The 23,525-nt window shown below is 37.9% G+C and overlaps 1 protein-coding gene across 3 annotated transcripts in view; it reads left to right on the forward strand.

The window, feature by feature from the left end:
• The window catches only part of TTC33 (tetratricopeptide repeat domain 33), a 42,972-nt gene extending 22,848 nt beyond the window's left edge, over positions 1-20,124 (forward strand). For all 3 annotated transcript variants that reach the window (XM_042875141.1, XM_042875140.1, XM_042875142.1), the window contains exons 4-5: positions 10,751-10,882; positions 17,421-20,124. In XM_042875141.1, coding sequence (XP_042731075.1) covers positions 10,751-10,882; positions 17,421-17,771 — 483 coding nt within the window. In that variant the 3' untranslated portion in view covers positions 17,772-20,124. The remainder of the gene's footprint in view (positions 1-10,750; positions 10,883-17,420) is intronic.
• Positions 20,125-23,525: the final 3,401 nt, after the last annotated feature.

Below are 23,525 nucleotides of genomic sequence, written 5' to 3' on the forward strand. Positions count from 1 at the left end.
CCCAGTACAGGAAAGACAGGGTGCTGTTGGAGAGGGTCCAGAGGAGGGTCATGAAGGTGATCAGGGGGCTGGAGCACCTCCCCTACAAAGTCAGGCTGAGGGAGCTGGGCTTGTTCAGCCTGGAGAAAAGAAGGCTGTGGGGTGACCTCATTGCAGCCTTTCAGTACCTAAAGGGAGCCTACAAACAGGAGGGGAATCAATTCTTTGAAAGGGTTGATATGTGTAGGACGAGGGGAAATGTTTTTAAGTTGAGGGAGGGGAGATTGAGGTTGGGTGTCAGGGGGAAGTTCTTTATAGAGAGAGTGGTGAGGTGCTGGAACAGGCTGCCCAGAGAGGTTGTGGATGCCCCGTCCCTGGAGGTGTTCAAGGCCAGATTGGATGGGGCCCTGGGCAGCCTGGTCTAGTATTAAATGTGGAGGCTGGTGGCCCTGCCTGTGGCAGGGCGGTTGGAGCTTCATGATCATTGAGGTCCTTTCCAACCCTGGCCATTCTGTGATTCTGTGATTCATGTATATCTTGAAGGAAACTGGCCTCACTATGGAGACCTGTGAAACTGGCTGCCAGCCTGTTATAACTGTATTTACTATAACCAACCCTTTGAGCCTAACTCATTAGCCAGTTTTTTACCAATTGCATTATATTTTTGTCTATCTGTATCCTGGACATTTTGTCTAGAAGGATACTGTGAGACACAGTACACTGAAATACAAGAAGAAGAGGTCTTTGGACTCATGAACCCGTATTGGCTGTAACCAATGAAAGGATAGATAAATCAGTCTTGGAAAAGAGAATTAATTGAAGTATAATTACGCAAGTTCATCAAAGCCAAAGGCTTGCATCCATCAGCACCTCACTAAAGTTATGGTGCCGACTTCTGATTTCTTTTTGTAGCTTAGGTGGCAAAAGTGCCAGGTTGTACTGTTCTGTTTGGATGGTGAAATTCCTGTTGCTATCTATGTGACAAGATACAAAATTGCTTTTACCCACACATTAGATAAAGATGCTGTTCTACAAAAATGTTTTAAAGTTGGATTAAGAATGAGAACAAGGATTGTGTGGCTTCAGATTTCTTATATTGTTTTCCTGTGTTTAATACCTGTAGAAGCTGCATTTCTTATTTCGTTGATAAAGACTATTGTCCATCTTTCCATCACATTTTTTCTACTTTTTTATTATTTTTTATTCTTTGTTATTTAGGAAAATAACATTGTAACCAACGTGATGGAAACAAAATACTTGCCAAGCTTCTGAAAATGTCACCTGTGTTTTATTATGTTTGTAGAACGTAGCTTACTAGGCTTTGGGGAAGATGCACAGTTGCAGTGTTATGCATATCTTTGCATTTACAAAGACTGCTCTAACAAGAGTGAACAGGGCCTTTTTCCTCACATGACACATTAGGTTTCTTTTTTTGAAAATATGAAAATCTTGTTTATGCTAATGTAGAACAATAGATGCATTTTCAGATTTTGGGAGAGACTTCTGTTGTATCAGAGGAAATAGTGAGAGCTGTTTCTTCTTCATTCATGTTCTCTGGAATTCTCAGTTAATACTTACATTCTTAATTGTGAGCAACATATTTCCTTAGTGAGCATATGCTTTTTTAAATCCAGGAGAAGTACAAGAGAAAGTTAAAACTGTAGATCAGTGAATGTTTATGTAACTGTTGTTTTTTTTGTTGGTTTTGACCCTGTCAAAGCCTTTGACACTGTATCCCACAGTATTCTCTTGGAGCAGCTGGCAACCCGAGGCTTGGATAGGTATGCTCTTGGCTGGATAAAGAACTGGCTGGAGACCTGGGCCCAGAGAGTGGTGGTGAATGGAGCTGAATCCAGCTGGAGACCGGTCACGAATGGTGTTCCCCAGGGGTCAGTGCTGGGGCCTGTGCTCTTCAATATCTTTATTGATGACCTGGATGAAGGCATTGAGTGCACCCTCAGTAAGTCTGCAGATGACACCAAGTTGGCTGGAAGTGTCGATCTGTCTGGGGTAGCGAGGCCATACAGAGGGATCTGGACAGGCTGGATAGCTGGGCTGAAGCCAATGGGATGAAGTTCAATAGGGCCAAATGCTGGTTCTGCACTTCGGCCACAACAACTCCAGGCAACTCTACAGGCTTGGGGCAGAGCGGCTGGAAGACTGTGCAGAGGAAATGGACCTGGGGGTATTGATTGATGCTGGACTGAACACGAGCCAGCAGTGAGCCCAGATGGCCAAGAAGGCCAGTGGCATCCTGGCTTGCATCAGGAACAGTGCTGCCAGCAGGAGTAGGGCAGTGATTGTCGCCCTGTACTCAGCTCTGGTGAGACCGCATCTCCAGTACTGTGTCCAGTTTTGGACCCCTCACTGCAAGAAAGACATTGAGGCCCTGGAGCGGGTTCAAAGAAGGGCAACACAGCTGGTGAGGGGTCTGGAGCACAGGGCATCTGTGGAGCGGCTGAAGGAGCTGGGATTGTTCAGTGTGGAGAAGAGGAGGCTCAGGGGAGACCTTATTGCTCTCCATAACTACCTGAAGGAGGCTGTAGTGAGCTGGGGGTCGGCCTCTTCTCTCGTGTAACTGGTGATAGGACTGGAGGGAATGGCTTCAAGCTGCGCCAGGGGAGATTCAGGCTGGATGTTAGGAAATACTACTTGTCTGAAAGAGTGGTCAGGCACTGGAATGGGCTGCCCAGGGAGGTGGTGCAGTCACCGACCCCGGAGGTGTTCAAGGAATGTTTGGGTTTTGTGTTGAGGGACATGGTTTAGTGAGAACTGTTGTGATGTGTGGATGGTTGGACTGGGTAATCTTGAAGGTCTTTTCCAACCTTGGTGATTCTGTGATTCTGTTGTTCAGTTTTCAAATCTTTATTGCTACTGTATTTGATTCTAGTACAAAGAAAACAAAAAGAAGCACAGGTTGTGGTCTGTGGCTTTTTTTTTGTTACCACACCTCTGTTGCCTGCAAACTGAATAGAGTTAGATTTTGTAGAGCAATTAATTGAAAAATTAGAAGTTGCTTTCAGTGTAGTAATGCTGAAGGAGTTTTTTGTTCTGTGCAGCTACAGAAGTTTTAGATCTTACCTAGTTTTGAATTTGATTTGAGGTGAATTGGTAGAAGACGGCATGTTGCTTTCCAGCTCACCAGAAAGGACTCAGAAATCGGCTGAATGATTGTGATTTGGTTTTGTAAAATTTCTTTGCTTAACGATACTGTTGGAGAGGAGCAAAACCTGAAAGAATATCATGGACATGAGCCAGCAGTGTGCCCTCACAGCCCAGAAAGTCAACCATATCCTGGGCTGCATCAAAAGCAGCATGGCCAGCATAAAGGTGATCCTGCGCCTCTACACAGTGAGACCTCACCTGCAGTACTGCATCCAGATGTGGAGTCCTCAGTACAAGGGAGACATAGACTGGTTGGAGTGTGTAGAGGAGGGCAGCAAAAATGATCCAAGGGATGGAACACTTTCTCTACAAGGACAGACTAAGAGAGCTGGTGCTGTTCAGCTGGGAGAAGGCTTCGTGGAGACGTGATAGCAGCCTTTCAATATCAAAAGGAGAGCTATAAGAATGAAAGGGACAAATGCTTTAGCAGGGACTGTGGTGATAGGACAAGGGGAAATGGTTTCAAACTCAAAGAGGGGAGATTTATGTTGGGTATAAGGAAAAAAAAATCTTTTACAGTGAGGGTGCTGAGGCACTGGATGCCCCATCCCTGGAGACTTTCTGGACCAGGTTCTGAACAACTTAGCTCAGATCTAGAGTCTAGCTCTAATGTCTCTGTTCATTGCAAGGAAGTTGGACTAGATGACCTTTAAAGGTCCCTTTCAGTGCTAAGGATTGTATGATTCTATGATTTTAATAAGAGAATTTACATTTTTACTTTCAGCGTGAACTTTGCTCTCTGCTGAAGAAGGAACCACAGCTGGGAAGTTTCACTGTTTCTCATTGTATTCACTTTTTGTTGTTCCATAGTACATTCTTATTCACATTGCAGTAGAAGATACGTCTATGTACAAAATTGTATACTTCATAAAATTATTTCTTAAATCTTTTTAAACAAAAGTTTAAATCAGCAGCATTTGTTTAGTATGCGCAAGTAACTATTACAGATGTTATTTGTGGTATGACTTATGCTTACTGGAAGCTGATTAGTGTAAGGTGTAATTTGATATCTTTCTACTTTTAATGCACTGATGTGAGCTGTAAAAATCCATTTTTGCCAAAATAGGAATACTTAAATCATTGAAAAAATACTGTGGTTAATACTTAAATGAAACTGTCTTCTGACTGAGTATATTGTTCCTATCCAGCATACCAACACAACTACTAAAGCTATTACTGTGTAGCTAAATGGGAAAGTTTAGGTACCTCCAGATTTGGAAGAACACCAATTTCTGCAGGGCCTTGGCTGGTGCTTAGAGCCTATGAAATTCATCACTGTTGGTGCAAGTCATATATTTGAGGGGGTGATTCATGTTAGGAGTAACTTTTCACTGCGTGCAGAGGATTTTTATGGCCTGTACTCATTTTTGTCAGTAAAGAAAAATCTCCCTGTGAAGTCATTCTTTTTTGAGATTTAACATGGAATGAAAGATTGTGGATGGGCTTTAAGATCTGTGTATTCTGCAAGGCTTATAATTTTAGTATGGGTTATATAGCAGTTTCCCAGTTCATCAGTATTTGCTTTATCAGCAACAAAGTAACATTGTATATATTCTGTTGTTTAATATGCAGCTCAGCAAAATAAGCTAATGACATAGTAGGAATCTGTAAATATTTATGGAAAGGATTAAAAGATCTGTATTCTGACTGATGTGGGACAAACATCTTTCCTAATTTCTGAAGAGCGGAAATAGCGATTAAAGTTTTCAGTTGTCAGTGACAGTTTGCAATAAGTGCACTTCCAGAAAGTCGTATGGGATCTGTGAAGTTGCTCAACTGAATCTTGGTTCAAAATCCATGAAAGCTGATGAGTTTCTTTTCATTGCTCTCAGCTACTCTTTGATCTCTGATTATGATGTGTAGAGAAGTTAGGGGTGCACATCCTGTTCTCCTTTTGGTGCAAGATGTTTCAGTTTCTGTAGTTCATCTTCCCTTACCAGCTTTAACTGCTTCTCTGTTGAAAATGCTGGATAGCAAGTGAATGCTTATGTGAGCAGCTCGTTTCTGTACTATTATTATTTAAACGTTTTGGAAAAAAAACGCTGTCTCCTATTGTTAATTCTGATACTAGATCAGTAGCGTTTTGTTCAGAGGAGTGTAGGAAGCTCACCTATATTCAGTCTTCAAGAAGGTCGTTGTGGCCTAAATTCTTAAACATCCAGTGCATTATTTCACTGCTGCTTTGAATTATAAGAAGTCATAAAATACAAAGGAGTTGTATGAATTGAGTCTGAACCTTTGTGCAGTGGACCAACCAGGAATCTTTCCTGAAGGAAGAGACATATCAAAGGGCAGTGGTTCGGCTGTGTAATGAACTCTCCTGGAATTCAAGTAGAATGCCTGAGAGTTCTCCTGGCTAATGTTGCTCATCCAGTGATACTTGTACTGCAGAGATCTCAGATAACATATTCTCAAACATGCCATGCAACTATGACAGCATTTATGCTGTTTCTTAGGGACACTGAATCTACATGGTTTAGTACTGCGGGGAGAGGGAAGACAAGGATCTATGACTGTTGTTTTTTTTTTCCACCATAAGTTCATACATTTTTAAAGGCATCCCAAAGTATACAGTACAGTTGTTTTTAGATATTTGTAGAAATGAGTGAACGCAGATGAAAACAACAACAGAAAAAACAGTTCTCTCAATTTAGTAAGCTTTCTGGCTGTTTATCAGCTGTCTGATCTACTTTCTGAACCATCCAGCATCCTCAATTGGCATACAGTGAACAGGATTTCAGCTACGTATATCTTTTATAGGCCAAGTCCGTTATTTAAATCATTCCAACCACTGTTCTTAAGGATTAAGAAATCCATTGCTGTAGAAGAAATCCATTGCATATGAAGAAATAATTTCAACTTCCACTCATCTCTCTTCATACTTAAAAAATTGACAAGCTTCCTAAGAAATGGACAGATTTAATAATCTGTTAATCAGTTAAGGTTATAACAAATCAGCTAATAATAATTGCTGGTTTATATCTAGTAGATGTATGATCTTTGGTATTTATATGTTTATGTTACAGAGAATGAAATTTAGTTTAATACAAGGCCTACATGTCTGGCAGGTAGTTGAAAACAGACTGGCTGCTGCGCATCCATCCATGACAAAATAGAGCAAAAAAAAAAAAAAAAAAAAAAAAGAGATGTAGGAATAATTTTTTCCTGCTTCCACTGGAATCTGTTTGCTGGAACAGACCTTTGGCCAACATGATTTTTACAGTCAGTGAACTCATCCCTGGAGATGTTCAACACCAAGCTGCATGGGGCCCTGGGCAGCATAATCTAGTGGGTGGCAACCCTGCCCAGAGCAGAGGTTTGGAACAAAATGATCTTTAATGTCCCTTCCAACCCAGAACATCCAGATTTTGTGAACTCAATGTAGGTATGAGCTGAACTGAATTTAACATACCCTTCTGACAGACAGTCCTAAGACGCTGTTTTCATGTGACAGACTGAAATTCTGCTACCCATGAGTATTGAGATCTGTTGATTTTAAAATGGCATTACTGTACATTTCTGTGGATGGCAAAAAAAAAAAAAAAGAAAAAAAGAAAAAAAAGTCTGAAAGCTTACTAATTAAAACAAAGAATTACTTCCAAACAAAACAGTACATCATGCTACAGCACAAACACAGTACCTGTGTAAGTTTAAGAGGAGGGAGATTTACTGAGAGGATTACAGCACAGCATCTGCCTACTTGGAAGTTCTTGTGGTCATGAACTGCATTTAGTCTGTGCAGCAGTTGATGAAATTCAGTAAAGGAATTACCTGATTCTTCGTGTATTCTCTATCAATATTGTAGCTGTATCTATTATATTGACTCTGCAGAGTTGTGTTTCTGTATTTTTATGTATTTATAGCTTTCTTGTAATGTCTGTTATTAGCCATTTTGTGATTTACAGTAATTATGTAATGTTCTAATGTTACTTCTGCTGTGCAAGCTAGTAAACTGATAAATATTTTAGTGTTTTAAATAGATCGGTTCATTTCACTCCTGAAAGTAAAGACTTCACAGATGTATGTCTGTGAATGACACAAACTTCACTATAACTAGAAATAAATCACATATGGGATAAGATTACTTAATTGTGAAATCTGAGTGCTGCCTTGCTAATGGAGTTTGCAAAAGAATATTCATACAAGAAATTAGAGTAACAGAAGTGAAACAGAATCTTAGAGAGTCAGCTCTTAGAGGGGACATTCATTGAGGAATATATCTTAATCCTCACTATGCAGGCATGTGATTTTGGCAAAATAGATCTTTCCTGGCATATCTTGCTTCAAAACAAAGATCTGTTTTGTTAATAGGATTGTCTTTTCATGGCGGTTTTCCCCAGCATAATTTTGACAAATAAAAAGTTGATGTTCTCTCAAATGAAGGGTAATGTTGGTGCATTTTTCTGAGAATACATCGTTCCTCTGAAGGATCATGCTATTTGTCTGGTCATTGAAAAATATCCTAGTGCAACTGAATGTCTTTTTTTTCTGTTAAAAAAAAAATAATAATAAAATAAAGGTGCATTTTAAATAAATACTCTGACAAGTCTGATTTATTCTAACAGTTTTGGCAGCCCAGCCTGTGGCAGGGGAGTTGAAACTAGATGATCTTTCTGGTTCTTTTCAACCCAGGCCATTCTGTGATTCTGTGATATGATTCATGACTTAAAATAATGTTTGCTTGTTCCTGCTTTCACTAGTAATATGAGTTTTTATGAGTTTTTGTGGACGTGACTAGCAAAGGGTGCAATTATTCATCTCCACTATCAAAAAAATTCCCACCATTGAAATAGGTTTGAGTGTAACTTGAGCTTTACACAAAGTTGCTGATAATGTATTCTAGTTGTATGTGTCTGGATTCTGACAAGAATTCCCAACAAGATGCATTCTTGTTGTAGTTCCTTCTGAATGGAATTCAGCCAAATCACAGAGTGCTTATTTTGGAGGGAGCCTTTGGGGGTGGTAATTTTTATTTATTTAGTTTTCTTCAGAAGAATTATTTCAAAGCAGTGAAGGTAAATATCCAAGCATAACCAAACATCTTAATATAAGAGCTGATTGTAATAATGAAGAGATAAAATTAGAAGATTAGCAGCCAGCATTCTAATACTGCAGGTGTAAGGAGCACTAATGGTTGACAGATTCCTGTTGCAGTTGCACATCTGAAGGAAAGATGATCATAGATCATCTCAAGTATTTCAAGCAGATGGACTGGGATGAACGAAGACTAGAAACATCTTAATGGGAGGCAGAAAAGTAGACCATTATGCTAATATCATGTTTGACCAACTCAGAGTGACAGTAAAAAAAAAAAGAAATAAATAAAAGGAACCAAAATACAAAGATTATTAAAATGACGATAAAGTAAATTTGTGTGCAGTCTGTTTTATTAAAGTGACGGTAATGTCACATGTGGAGTAACCTAAAACAAAGCTGCACACGTTCAGATCTGCCATTGCATGTTCATTTTGATGGACTTTTTGCTTGAAAATAAAATTGCATGAAAATAATGTGCATTAAGATTATTTATCTATAATGGCTGGCAAGTATAGGTGTGTGCCTTTATTAATAACTGAAAAATGTAATTGTGCTGAGTGGCTAATTGGAACACTCAAATTAATGTTTTAGTAACTTGAGAATCTGATGCCGTAGTTGCTGTTAGCACAGTGTTTACCATCATGATTTGGAGGAGTACTTTTAAAGCAGCTTATCTAAATTAATGCACACAACAGTTTTACATAGATGGAAGTGGAGTAATTGGGATGCATTATTATCAGCAAGGTTGTAGTTCAGTAGACAAGGCAGTAAAATTCGTTCAACACTGCAAATTACATCCTAAATATTTATAATGGTATTTTGGAGTTGTTGCAGTAGAAAGTACTTGTAAGAAATACTGGCTACTCAGAGAGATATAAAATTGTTTAAGTGGTTATATACTTGGGTTTATTTTCTGTTACGAGAATAAACACATTAAGAGATGAATGTAAAAGCTAGTTGAGAGGTGCAGAATCACTTAATCTTGGTGGGATGTACACCTCTCCACCAGTAACAGTTTGACTCAATTAATGGATTTGCTTCAGTCAGAAGAAGATACCCGGAAAAATGCAGTTAAACTGAAAGTTTTGAAAAAATGCACAGTACTCATTACATTATTTTTTTCATGAGAAAGCACAGTTGTTGATAACTGTTGAGGAAAAAAAAGAGGAGAAAATGATATGATGTGACTTACAGCTGTGGGGGGTTGTACCTAAAATTTTTTAGGTACTTTTGAATTCAGTGCGTAGCCTGTTGAGTTAAAGTGAAACCAGTTCAGGTATTTTTAACTTCCAGTATGTAGCCTGTTGAGTTAAAGTGAAACCATGCAACTACTCTTTAGAAAAAGTCTTACTAAAACACGACAGGTATGGATCCAAAGGCTTTATTGGAGATTTCACTTACTGAATTTCTTGCGTGCACAGTTTACTTTCTGCAGTAAAAGCTATTTACTGTAGCTACTGTAATGTTGTGCGAGTACTTTGTGAATGAAAGTTAATTAATATTAATTCAAGATACTTGAATTTAAATCCTGCTCTACACCACACTCATATTTGTCTGTTTAATATACTATGGGAAAGTAAAGTTAAATGCGTTCTACACTTGAGCAGCTGTGCTGTTGTGTTCTGTTATTTATCATGCTTGAGGGTTGACCAGTTGGGAAGAAAGTGGCTAGCCATGCATGAGTCTTACTTGTGTGGTTAACTTTTTCATCACGCTGTTGGAATGCAGTTGTCATTGTTTCTTTTGCTGTTACCTATCACCATAGCATGTGGGTGTCTGAAATAATGATCTCAGAGTGATGCAGGTCTTCAGGTAACATGCCAATTTCATGGAGGTCTTGGAAAAACAAGGCAAGCTCTGAGCCACGTTATGAGTTGTTAACTATGATTTATAGTCTAAGTTATGAAGATTCAGTACAAGGAATAGAATAGTAGTGGGCCCATACATAACCTGCAGTGCTGAGTGAAAGTGATCTCCACGTTCAGAAACCACTATTTTAATTTTTTTTATGAAGATGACTTCATATCTAAGTAAAGCATCCTTGAACAGCAAGTTGTCTCTCAAGTGTAACATTTTTGCAGTTGTTACACTGTTGTTTTCATTCTGATTACCATTTTTTTTCCATAATTTTATCATGTGCACTGTAACTTTATTGGGTAGATTTCAATTTTCTATTAAAAAGAAAAAGTAAAACTCAGGAGTTTTGCAACAGTACTTGCTTATTTATTGTGCTTAATTCTCAATGTTGTCCCATGGTGTAATGCCACAATTCTAATACTCTTTTACAGAGCGTGGGATTTGTAGGGAGGAAGAGGAGATGCCTTCCAAAGCAATTAATCTACTTCTAGGATAATTGCTGGAACAGTTAAGATGAATCATCCTGTAGCATGCCTGTTTCTCTTCATGAGCTGTGGAGCAAGTATAAGTGTCATAGACAGCTGACTATGAAAAGATAGGTCAGATGAAACTGTCTTTAATACTGGAAAAATGGTGGTTACTTGAGTAATCCCAGAAAACCTAATTCTGTTTTCAGTTGCTTATTCTTATTCCTCTTATTTTTTTGCCATAGGTTCTGATGTCTTTACATGAAATGTTCCCAGCAGTGCATGCAGCAGAAATGGCTGTTCAGAGGAACCCACGTTCCTGGGATGCCTGGCAGACTTTGGGACGTGCCCAGCTTGGACTAGGAGAGATAGCACTGGTAGGAAAATAAATAACATTGACATGTTAAAATTGTGGACTACATCCTCTGAATTGTGTGTGAGAGAGTGAAAGTACAGAAATACCAAGGCGGTTGAATAGCCATAAGTAGCTTGAAAGCAGGCAAGGAAAAAGATGTTTGCTGTTTGTTACCAGTGTGCCCCTCTACTTGGTTGTTTATCACAAATGCTTCCTGTGTGGTTTTGCTGCCAGGCTTGTGTAAGACCTGCCTAGCTCAAAGCTTTCTGTGTTGTATGCTGTGTTTAAGTGGTGGCTTTATGCAGCAGAATAATTTCAGTGATGTAACTGTGTATGCTACATTCTAGATGCTGTATGTTGCAACACAGCACACCAGGCTTTAGAGCTGAAAGTACTGTAAAGTCCCAGGTGATACCTGTCTTCAGTTTTATGCACAGCTGCTAGAAAGATATCTTGTTTTCCCTAGCTCCTGCTTTCTTGCTTCAAGTGCAGCAAATCACGTGTGCGCTTCCACGCATCCCTGTGGCTCCATGACTCCATATGGGAGATGAAATTGATGCTTTTGCTAATAAGAGAATAAAAAGGCTGGGGTGCTCTGCAGTAGCTGGAGTACAGCTTTTCTCTAGCTCCTGCTGAATGCCATGGTGCTGTACTGGGCATGTTAAGTGATACAAGAGGAAACATCCCTTACATCAAATCACCCACAGTCTGCAGGTCATCCAACTCTAAATAGCTGTCTGCATGTTAAAGTGTGGAAACAGAGTTAATGAGCTCTGTAGTCCAGATATGTTCACAGAAGTCAATTAGAAAAATAAACTGTAATGGGCTCTCAGATAAAAAGATAGTGGCTTTATTTTGTTTTTGTTTTGAGTAGCTGAGTGTTGGTTTTATAGAAATGAATAATATTGTCATTAGAGTATTTCTGGAAAGTTGCAGTGTTTAAACAGAAAACTTTTCAAGCATAAATTAAGATGTTTTTGAGTGAAGCTAACAAATCATGGAGAGCGTGATTTTTTTTTAAACTACCTTAGGGTACAGTATTTGAAAAAAAGAAATTAAAAAAGGGCAAAACATGAGAATAACATAAGGTAGAAGCTGAGTGTTGCAGATATATGTGTAGTGTTCTGCCTTCTGTTGTCACGGTATCAAAACAGGAAATATTTAATATAAATCCATATCTGCATGCTGTCAAATAGTTGGTGACATTGCATTGCTTTTGTGTTGCAGAAGGCAAGGGCGGATGGGCTGTCATGTCTGCATTAATAATCTATAAATCCTCTTTTTTTTCAGTGCCTAAAGTTGCCACTGTAAATTATGTCTGAGATTTTAAATACATTAGTCTCAGGAAATTCAAAGTTATTTCCTGCAAGAATACCAGGTAGCTGGTGCTGCTTATTCTATAAAAAAAAAAAAAAAAAAAAAAAAAAGAAGAAAAACAGAAAAAAAGCTACAATAACAGCAATCAAAATTACAGATATACCCATTTTAGTTACACCACCAGGTCTGCACACCAGGCCATGCAAGCTTCAGCTGCATTAAATGCATGATTCCAACAAGAGCAAATATCTTCAGTGAGTAGAGCTGGGGACTTAATATCCACTCTGCGTTCATTTTGTTTTAATTCAGACTAGCTCTATTTGGAGAGTTTCAGGGGCTTGGAGTGTAATGTGGAATTTAACCAGAAGGGTTGTCTGAGTCCCCAGTGCTAACCAAAGCATTTTAAATTGGAACAGAGATTTGCATCAAAGCACATTGTGAATCTGAACTAAAACACCCTTATAGGTGCACCTATAGTTACGCTGTATTGACACTGAGGTGTCAGAGCAGGGAGCTTGGTGATGGGTACCTTCCTGCTGCCATCTCCAGTGCTTTAACATGAGGCACTGTTTGCTTTTTGGTGTGTTTAAAGCATACTGAATTGCCTCCTAATGAGAGTGCTCTCACATACAAAGAATAGCATTGGGATTGTTTATAAACTTCAGATAATGCTCACTATTGTCAAACAGAAGAATTTTTAAGGAATCTATGAAAAGACTGGAGAAGGCTTACAAGGTTAAATAATTTCGTAAGTATTGAACTTGTGGAGACTTCTTGAACAAATTATCTATTGTAATTATACTCTTCCCATTAGCCTTTCATTGCCATGATATTCTCATCTTTCACTGCATTAAATTTTTTACAAAGAAGTGTTAATAAAGCATGAACGTCAGTGCTTTTTGTAATGTCTGAGATTTGGAAACTCCTGCCCTTCTCAAGAGCAGCTTCAGTGCTTTATTGTTTCAAATCTCCTTTTCTTCACTCCAGTGTATTTCCTCACTGCCCACATCCTGCCAAATGGTCTGTCATAAATATTTTTATTAATTCACAGAGAATGATGTACTTTTCATAGGAAAAGACGTATTGTATTTTGATTTTGTTTCCTCTGTCTGAAATACAACTTCCAAACAAACTAATCTATATTGTGTGTAATATATTTATTTCTTGCAAATGGAAGATTTGTGGAGGATTAAACTTGTGACAGAGACAAAATGAGGTAAAGTAGTCCCAATTTATTTAACTTTCAGAGAAGCTATGCACTCTTTTTTCCTGAATTTAGTAAATCAGTTCACTAATAAGAGTTAATTACAAACAAGCAGGATGTAGTGCATATCAAGTAAGATGTAATTTCTAACATTCTCGAAGCCGACTTATAAGAGCACATCTGAGTAAATGTCACTGTGAATACAGAAACTGTAGAAATGCATAGTTGAGCTTAGTCCATTTCTGTAATTGTAAATGTTTGTCTTTGGGTGAATTTTACTGTATTGTTGATAACGCTCTGAAGTAACAAATTCATACAGCTGTTCTTCATTGGAAGAGTTTTCTCCATGAGAGAAAGTGAGGCATACTTTCTGTGAAAGAATAAAAATCATAAATAAATAAACAAACCACCAGGCAAACAAACAAAAAGCACACAGCAAATGCAGCATTAAAAAAAATAACCAACTGAAAACTACAGAATCTCCCAGATTGGAGATGTCCAAAACCCACCAGGTGATGGCCTTGGGGACACTGCTCTCAGTGTCCCTGCTTGAGCAGGATTGAACCAGGTGGACCCAGAGGTCCTGCCAACCTCGTCCATTCTGTGATGTAAGTTTACTGTGGACTGGATCCTCATTTTCAAATCTGGAGTGTTGATAACTGTGATAACATTGGGCAGGTGTGTAAATGGAAACCAATGATGCGTGCTTATTTCTTTCATTTTTGGAGAATATGTTTTTCTGTGTCAGGGCTTTTATGTAGCGATAGGAGTCATGCAAAGAATAATTATTACATTTTTAACAGAATATATTTGTTAACCTAAGAGAATGTTATAAGGTTTCATTTTATATTTAGCATTTGTAAACTGGTACCTGGTTGTGTTCCTGCCGAATTCTTGAGTCAGGTAACTCACATTTTCTTTTTAGACTCATATGAAATTAAAATATTTAACTACAGTGCTGTGATGGTTATTGTTTTACAACATAATGTATAGATTATTCTTATAGTTATTTAAGCATATTAATAAGATATATGAGAGTAGTCAGGACTTTTTTTATGTGCACAAATGAAATTAAAAGGAAGCACTGCGATTGAAAAAATAGCTACTTGATTTGTAATTTTGGCCTAGAATTTCTTGTAATTTCATTTGAAGTGTGAAACAAAAACTCTAAATTACATTATTTGCATCAGGTTTTGATAAAAGACTTTTCTGTAGGGAGATAAACAAAAAAAGAAAGCACAGGACATATTTCTTGTTCTGGTGAACAGAACTACATGCCAGCCACATACATATTCTAATGTATAGGATTTGGGAAGCATTAAGCTTAAGTTTGAGAGAAAATAAAAGACTTTGTCAGATGAAAAGGAGCTATGTTGAATTCTTTTCAACAGCTTTTAGTGATGCTTTTCAAGAGTAGGTACCTCTCAGTGATACAAGGTTATGATGTATTTTTAATGCATGGAAGTCCTTTCTACTGAGAGCTGATTTTTATTTTCAGTTTGCAGAAAAGCAAACAAGTTTCTGAAAGTTTAAGTGCTCTTTCAGCTGTTTTTCCAGCAGATCTGTGTCCACTCTTGGGGATGCGTCCTATTTAGCAGTATCATTTGGTAGGAGTCAAATGTTCTCGAATGGGATAGTTTTTTTGTTCCAACAATGAAACTGGATTATGCCTATCTGCAGTAGAGCTTACTGAACAGATCTCTAAGGTAAAGCCAGCCTAAGGCAGATGCTTCCACAGAGTTTGCCCTAGTGTCTTGCAAGGATACTTCTGAAAAAAATAGATTTATGAACTTAAGAACTGCAGATAATAAACTGTTCAGCTTATTCTTGAATGCAGAATTAGTATTTCTGCTGGAAATAATTTTCAATTTAAAAATTGCTACTGAAAAGAATAAATAATTGGAACAGAAATCAGCATAGAAAAAATCAGCTTGTTTAAAGTTGAAATAGGTAAAGGCATTTGCTATTCAGATTAAATTGTATAAAGTAATTAGAGTGAAAATATCTGGATTTCATTTGGTCAGTGTCTTTAAATATAGTAGAGATTTCTGTGAAAATGAGTTGTAGTCACTGTGAATAGCACAAGATATAACAGACTTTAATTGGAATAAAATGCTATGTTGAATGTTAGGGAAAAATGCCCATCTGTAAGTGTTAGATACGGAGAAAGATTGCTTATAGTTGTGTGTACATCTCAACTGTTGGACAGCTTTTAAAATAGGTCAGGTAGACTCTTGTTGAGATGTAAAATAAAAGCCTACTATAAGCACTAGTGTCAGGTGTGAGTTGGGTAAGCCCCAGTGTCAGCTGTGTATATACTTCCTGAACTGATCCATGTGAATGGCTTTACTACAAGATAATTTGCTTTCAGCAGTAGTTTGTAATTATTAAAATTATAAGTGGGATGAGAAGATTTACAAAGATGCTCATTTTCTGTTGTACGTTTCTGAGGGCAGCTTTTTCAGCTTATTAAGTGTTGCCTTATATTAATCTGTTTTTTAGTACTGTGTTCAATGTCACTTAATATGCACGAACATAACTACATAGAAAATTTAACAGAACTATATAGAAAGGTTCTAATTAAGAGACCTCTTCCTTGGAAAGCTTAAAGGCAGATGGTGTTTGTTTACATTTTGTGTTTAACAGGAAAAAAAAAAGAGCATTTAATGTTTACTTGTAGCTCATCTATCCCTGGAAGTGAAGAGTAGCAAAGTTGAATAAAATCACATTGTTCTGCAAGAATTAAACTGCACTACTCCTTCTGTTTAAAGTTCCAGCGTGCTCCTATACTTCAGATCTGGCTGAGGACCAGTTATAAAGTCTTCCGTTTTCCTGGAACTGAAAGGCTGCCTATTACAACTTCAGTAATACTGATAGCACAATCAGCATTTCTTAAGATCTGATCTGTATCTAGTCTGTTCCTGCTGAGTTCATGTTGTGGAATTTGTTTATTACTGTGGCCAGGAGAAGAATGAACTGGCAGTTTCTGTCAATTCAGATGAAAAGTAGTCATTTTTCAAATTAATTTCCATTCTTTTTGTATTTATAAATAATGAATGAACACAGTATTTGATAATTCTCATGTCTTTATAGTCACTGCATGCAAGCTGCTAGAACTGTCCCCAAATTCTACCAGCAGTATAATTATTGATTTTCCACCCCGTGGGAAGGCTTATATGCTTCACCATAGAAGAATTTGATCATTCAGATGGCTACTTCCATAACTGACAATAAAATCATAGATGTAAAATACTTACATGCCTGTAAATGACAGTAGATGAAGTCAGTCTTGACCTTTTCACTGTTGACATATGAGGGCTGCTCCAAAAGTGATGCCTCCTATTTTACTGCATTGGCCCAAGCCTTCAGAGAAGGATGTTGGTGGTACAGCAGCAGAGGCTGAACCTTCCCACTAATATCCCATTACATGTTGTTGCTGTGTGACAGATGGCAGCAGAGGGGGGCAGTCTGACACAGTGGTGTCTGACATGGAAATGTGCATGAAGCCAAAGGATGGAATTGAATTCTTCCATGCAGAAAAAATTGCACCCGCTGACATTCATTAACATTTGTGAACATTTATGGAGACCAAACTGTGGATATGAGCACAGTGAGGGTGGTGGGTGGTGGGTTGGTTTCAGCAACGATGCCATCATAGCAACTGCAGAACAGTGGGTCTCCTCCACTAGTGCTGATTTTTAGACTAATACAATAATGCAATAGTTTTGTCTTCTACTTATTTGCGGTATTGTTTTTGACATATGAACTCTTATTTTACCTTTGCTGCCAAATACCTGGTCTGTTGATTGTGCTTTCATGTTCCTGGTGTTTTCAGACACTTGCATGCAGTGTTGTTTGGGGTTAATGCTGCTATTGAACTTAGAGTTGAGGGAGAATATTATTCTGAAGTCAGATAATAGTGAAATCATTTTTTGCTTTGCTCAAATGATGTACATAGTTCTTTTTTTCTCTGTAAATTTCTGTGATGAAATACATTGGCTTCAAACTTTCCAATCCCTCTTCCTTATTATGTTTGCAGGCAATCCGGAGTTTTCAGGTATCCTTACACATCTTTCCAATGAACCCTGAAGTATGGAAGGAGGACCTTTCTTGGGCAAGAAAACTACATGAACAGCAGAAGGCAACACAGACTGAGGCAGTGCAATCACAAGCCAAAGGAAAAGAGGTTGCACAAGCATCGATCCCAGACTATGACTTTGAAAGTGATGAAATTGTGGCAGTCTGTGCTGCCATTGCAGAGAAGGAGAAGGCTCTTTCAGAAGCTAAAACTGTAGTGATCGTCTCTGCTTCAGGCACAGTAGAGACCGTTACTGAGAAAGAGAATTGCACTTCAACTCCTGATGAATCCATTTTTATCAGAGCCCGATAGGGCAGCCCTGTGGATTGTTGGTGCTGCTTCAAATGTCATTTATCACATTGGATTTTGATTTTTTTTTAAGCAAAAATAGAAGATTGAAATTATTTTTCTTTTGTAAAGTGAAAAAAAAAAATGACGTGAGTTGTTTTTCAAGAGGAAACCCAAGATTTTATTTTGAGAATCTCATTAAGAAATGTAATGTTAAAACACTTGACTAGTTTCGCTCGCTGACCTTACAATATTTCATAATTTTACAGGTTAACGTCTACATTTTCTGACTAATTAATGAACTTACTTAAAATGCAAAAGAAAAAGGGATTTCAAAATATATATTTCAATCCTTAGTCATTATTTATCTTCCAGCTATGGTGAACTGTTCTCTGTTATCAGAAGCTTTTATTTTCATTTATTTTCCTATGGGGTTGTTTTCTATGAAGCAGAGATGGACTTTAACTTCTGTGTTTGTTGTGTCTGTGATGGACTGGAGATCTGATCTGTAATTCAAACAGAATTGGTAAAGCCTTTCATGCTGCTTTCAAAGGGGAATGGTTAAACACTTCACATGAAAGGCAGTGCTATAGTGAACAAGCTCCTGGATGCTTCATTGTTATTAAATGTTTCAGTAGAAGAGCTAACGTTCAGCTGAGACTGAAACTGGGCTTTTCTTCAGTGCTGTGCTACAAATACTGCTGCAAGTAAAATGTTGGGAGCTGGAAATAGATATTTGTACATTTTATGTAGCCTTTCCTTTCTTAGTAAGGCTAGTCTTATAAGGGGGATCAGTTTTCTTTTTACAGTTCTTGGAAGCTGCCAATTAAATTATGGTCTCAGTTGTTCAGGGCAGCATTGGCTGAGTCTCCATTTTTATTCTTTCTGGATTTTAGATGCTGTGGTGGATATTCATAACTGAATAAACTTACGAGACGTGCTTGCTTAGACTTCATCTTTGTTTAGGGGAAGATTGCCGCTGGTTCCTTAAACGAGCCATTTAGGAAAACAAAATCAGGCAGTTTCTCTGATGTGCTCTTTGCTAAGACTACCCTCTTTTTATTGTCATAGGAGACAGGATAGAGATGAGAGCCTCCAGACTGAACTGGGTAATAGTCTACTGAAGAAATCTCAAAAATTCAGGGTTGGGAACATATTTTCACTTAAAATATTAAAGTGAATATTAATATTAAGTATTAAATATTAAAATATTCACTTTGAAATATTTTGAATGGAAAAAAGTACTTAAAATAACAGTGAAGCCTTTTGAAATCTCTACATCTTTAATACTTGATTTCTATTAAAAATGTGTATATATTATTGTTGCCATGAAGCATGATGAATTTTGCAATAGAATGCTTATTGTAGAAAAGTCACCCAACTCACAGCTTAGTTCATTTGAATATTGCTAATTCTTAAGAGGACGGCTAAGTTTTTTGCAGAAATTAATTATCCTTTTAAAAGACTTAATTTCCGTGTTCTCACATGACTAAGCTTTCATCATATTTTTGCAAATACATGCATATTTTTTTAGATCTCTGTGCATGCCCACAAATAATGTGCACTTTTTCACATTTAAATATCCAAAGTAATTATAATTACAGTGGCCATTAAAAAAATGTCACACATCACCATACTATGTTTTTTGTTTATTCAGTTCTGAGATAGATTTTTAAATGCTCGTTGAATAGGTATCTGATTCTTGCTTGAAATGCTCTGCTGTATAATTTCTTCATCTTGTTGTTTTTGTTTTGTTTTTTGTAACAAATAATACAGTCTGTTCAGTAATAGGAGGTGTTAGAAGAGTTTGATAACTCTCTTCAAAGAAGAGACGTTCTCTGTTTGGAAAAGGAAGCGTGCAAAAAAGTTGTAAGACATTTTCAGTTTTCCATTTTGAAGCAGTTTGGCTGTAGCCAAGTAAATCTTTCCTTTGTTTGCCTTCTCTAATTGTATCAGTGTTGTGTATTTACTCATGTGGAAGGGACTCCCTTATTCCTTGCACAGGTCGTTGTTATCACTCTTTCTGCTTCCACTGAAATGATTTGCAAAACTACTATTGAATTCAGTGCTGTTGGTCAAAGTTCTGGCAGTGCACATCTGTACCATCAGGCTCAACAGTTGTGTTGGGCTGGAGGTGGTGTTGTTCCCATTCCCAGTTCTAAGTGTGTTTTTTATTCTGATGTCACTAGGTTACAAATTCTAGGTATTGTCAGTAATATCTTGAAAGAGATAGCAGATAAGTTATTGTGAACATGTTACTCTTAGGGAGGAAGCTTCACTACTGATACTGCAACCTCTCTCCTTTTTTTTGTACAGCATGCCATTTTTTGCATGTACAGGATTTTCTGGATATGTTTGAATAAAATAGTGACTTCTCTGCTGTGTAGTGATGCATGTTTATTCTTTAGCTAGTAACAAGAATGTTAAACCAATCACCATTTTAGGATGTTAGTCATGTAATCAGTTGGCTTCGTCTGTCTCTGCTGGACATGTTGACTAGTTGTAGTTTTGTTTTGTTTTGTTTTGTTTTGTTTTTAAAAAAAGCCATCTTAAGAAAAATATTTAATAAAAGGTAGTGGTAAGTGGTTCTGAGCGTCTCAGGAGTATCCAAAAGAATGTGATCCGAAGGAGAAAGCAAAAAGGGAAATACTACTGCTACTTTACTAACTGAAATTTATTATTCATAATCATCACTCACAGTCAGTGGCTTCAGTAGCTTTTGTATATTTGTCTTCGTATGAATCATACATATATGAAAATCCTGAAATGTAGCAAGGTAGTTAAAGAGCAAAATACACACAGCTGAGGATTTAAATCTGACTTTTTCCCTTGGAAAATTTTATATCTGGAAAGAAATGTGTAATTTAGAAGGACATTCATGTGCCTTATGTTAGATAAAAATCTTTGGAAAAATTGAATCAAGGTGCTAAATTAGTTCCATTGACTATAAAAAAGAAGCCTGAAGTGGCTGACTGGGTGTCAGCTTCAGATACTGAAACGGAGTATATGAATTCCACCCCTACGGAATGAGATAATGATCTTTGGAAAATTGAACAGATGACGGCTGTTTTGAAGGTGATGTCTCCTATTTTATTGTGTTTGCCTACGACTTCAGAAGCAGATGTTGGTGTTAGAACAGTAGAGGTTGAACCTTTCTACCGTGGGAACAACAGATGGAACAGACAGCAGCAGAAAGGCAGCGTAACAAAATGGCATCTGAAGTGGAAGTGCATATAAAGCAGAGGTGTGTCACTGAATTCCTCTGCAGAAAAAAATGGCATCCGTTGACAGTGATTGATGCTTGCTGAATGTTGATAGATACCAGTGAGCAGATGTTGGCACCGTGAGAGTTTCAGCAGCAGCAACGCCATCATAACAACTGTGAAACAGTGGGTCACCTCCGCAGCATGCAGGCTCTTGTTCATGGCTGGGGAAAATACATGGCTAGTGGTGGTGACTGTGTTGAAAAATACTGTTCTGCAAATCTGAGAATTTGCTCTGTCAGAGTGTTACTTTTTGTTGTAGTATCTATAGAAATACATAGGAAGCATTACTTTCTGATAATAATCAGAAATACTTAGATTACACAGAGAGAATACTTTCCAACAATATTAGAGGGCAAAGTATGGATCAGATAACACTGACTAATTTAATAATACAATATGGGACTGGATTTTAAAACAGGTTATGGAAGGCAAAAAAATGAACTTTGTTCTTCTCATCCCTAAAACTTCCTTGAGCAACTGTTGATGTTTGGGATCAAGATGAGAAAGGTAGCACTGAAAATGTACCTGGCAACATGAGGTTAGTGTCCCCCAGATCTTAAAAGTAATGGTAAGAAGGTCAAAATGAGTTTTATTTCTAGATCATATAAGAGCTGTGAACTTATGTAGTACTGGGGTTCAAGAAAGCAGAAGCATGTGGGCTTGGACTATGCAGATTTACTGTAGGTTGGTGTCATTGGCTATCACATTCTCAAGTGGATTGAAGTTCTTGGCCTGTTAAGCAGCAGAAGTTCCATTGTGGCAGATTGACTGTCCTGGTTTAGGGGGCTGACTTTCCGAAAGAAGTGATTCTAGTAGCTCTTTGAATTTTAGAGAGTAAATGGTCAAAGGGAAAAACTGGATGTAAGGAGTGAGTTTTGTATTGAGGTTCAGTAAGCTTGGGGTTCTGACTTCAATTGATTTTCATATCTGATAAAGCTGACAGGTCTATAACAGGGCCTAGCAGTGGAAAAGGTCTGTTGTTATGTTGAAACTTGAAAAGTAAATCTGCTTTAAGTAAATCAGATACTCAGTTTTGCAGAAGAATATTGGCTGAAAAGTTTTGTAGAAGACTTCTTGATCAAGATGTCGTGGTGCCATTTGAAGATAATGGTTACATTGGTATCGTTATCACTTCGGCATTGCATTTACAGCACTGATAGTAGCACTGGTGTTGCAGACAGTGGAGATGTATAAGCTTAGGTTGTAACAGGATCTTTGAGCCCATGAGTGGAGCCTAAGTACACTATATTCTGCTCCTTAAACCTGGATCCAACTGTAATGCTCATTTACAGATCATAGGTTCAAATTAATTTACAATATTCATAGAAACTGATTTCTACCAGTTTCCTACCAATAATGGCTCTCATCCTGTTCACACCATGCCAGAGGATGGGGGAATAAATGGAGTTTGGGTCTGGAGTCTGAGGAAAGGTTTAGGTGTGGGGTATAAGGTTTGGTGAAGCTGCAGTTTGTGCTGTGGGCAGCAGAATGCTGGAAGTAAGGGTGTGAGACTGGGGGTGGTGGGACTGGCAAGATGCAGTCACAGATAAGATTTTGGAATAAGACACTTCTGAATTGTGAATTAATGCATTTTCCATTAATGTGGGTTGACTGGGGATTTTCATTCATTCCTAAGGCAACTAGTGTTGATGTGGGCTAGTGAGTCCTGCCCAGCACTGATAAACCACTGATGGAGTCACAGAGATAGGATTTTGGAGTAAGACACTTTTGAATTGTGAATTAATGCATTTTCCATTAACATGGGTTTTTTGGGGATTTTCATTCATTCCTAAGGCAACTAGTGCTGATGTGGGCTTGTGAGTCCTGCCCAGCACTGGTAAACCACCAATGCTATGGGGAGAAGGAAGACTTACCATTTGTTTTTGCAAAGGGAAGAAAGAACACCTCTTTTGCTGCTCTATTCTTGCTTAGAAGTCTATCAGAACAAACTGTTTTCCATCAGTAATGCACAGGCCTTTCTCATTTAGAAACTAGACTGTCAGGTACTGTTCCTTGTCTTAGATAATACAGTGAGGCCTTTTTTTGGTCACTAGCAAGTAGCAGACCATAGCTAAATGCTTTAATTGCAAAGACAAAGGCAGATATGTACCTGCAGCTACAGCAGGAACTTCAGTAGCACTGTTCTCTAATCAGTGCAGCAGTAGCTTCTGCTGCAATATTTGTGCATAACTTCCTACGTACAAATAAACTCTACTGCTCCTGTGCTAGAGGGAAATAGGCAGATTGAGGTTTAATTGAGTGGGGGTTTTGATTTTTCTGTCGTTCTGAGAGATTTTCATGGCTGTGCGATAGTCCTTTCACGTTTTCTAAGATGGCTCCTTCTTGCTGATGGTGATTGTTCTGTGGAGCTCTGGAAACTTCCAGTAGGTTTTAGAAGCAGCTAAGCACAAGGTGTTCCAGAAGGGTGGCTTGTTAAAGTAGGCAGTTGGCACCGAATGGCAGACTAATAAACTTTTGATCTCAAGCAGAACATTTCCATTTAATCGTGATC

This window comes from Lagopus leucura, unplaced genomic scaffold, assembly GCF_019238085.1.
Source record: "Lagopus leucura isolate 7727_CA_CO unplaced genomic scaffold, USGS_WTPT01 Super-Scaffold_100014, whole genome shotgun sequence".
Classification (NCBI taxonomy): domain Eukaryota; kingdom Metazoa; phylum Chordata; class Aves; order Galliformes; family Phasianidae; genus Lagopus; species Lagopus leucura.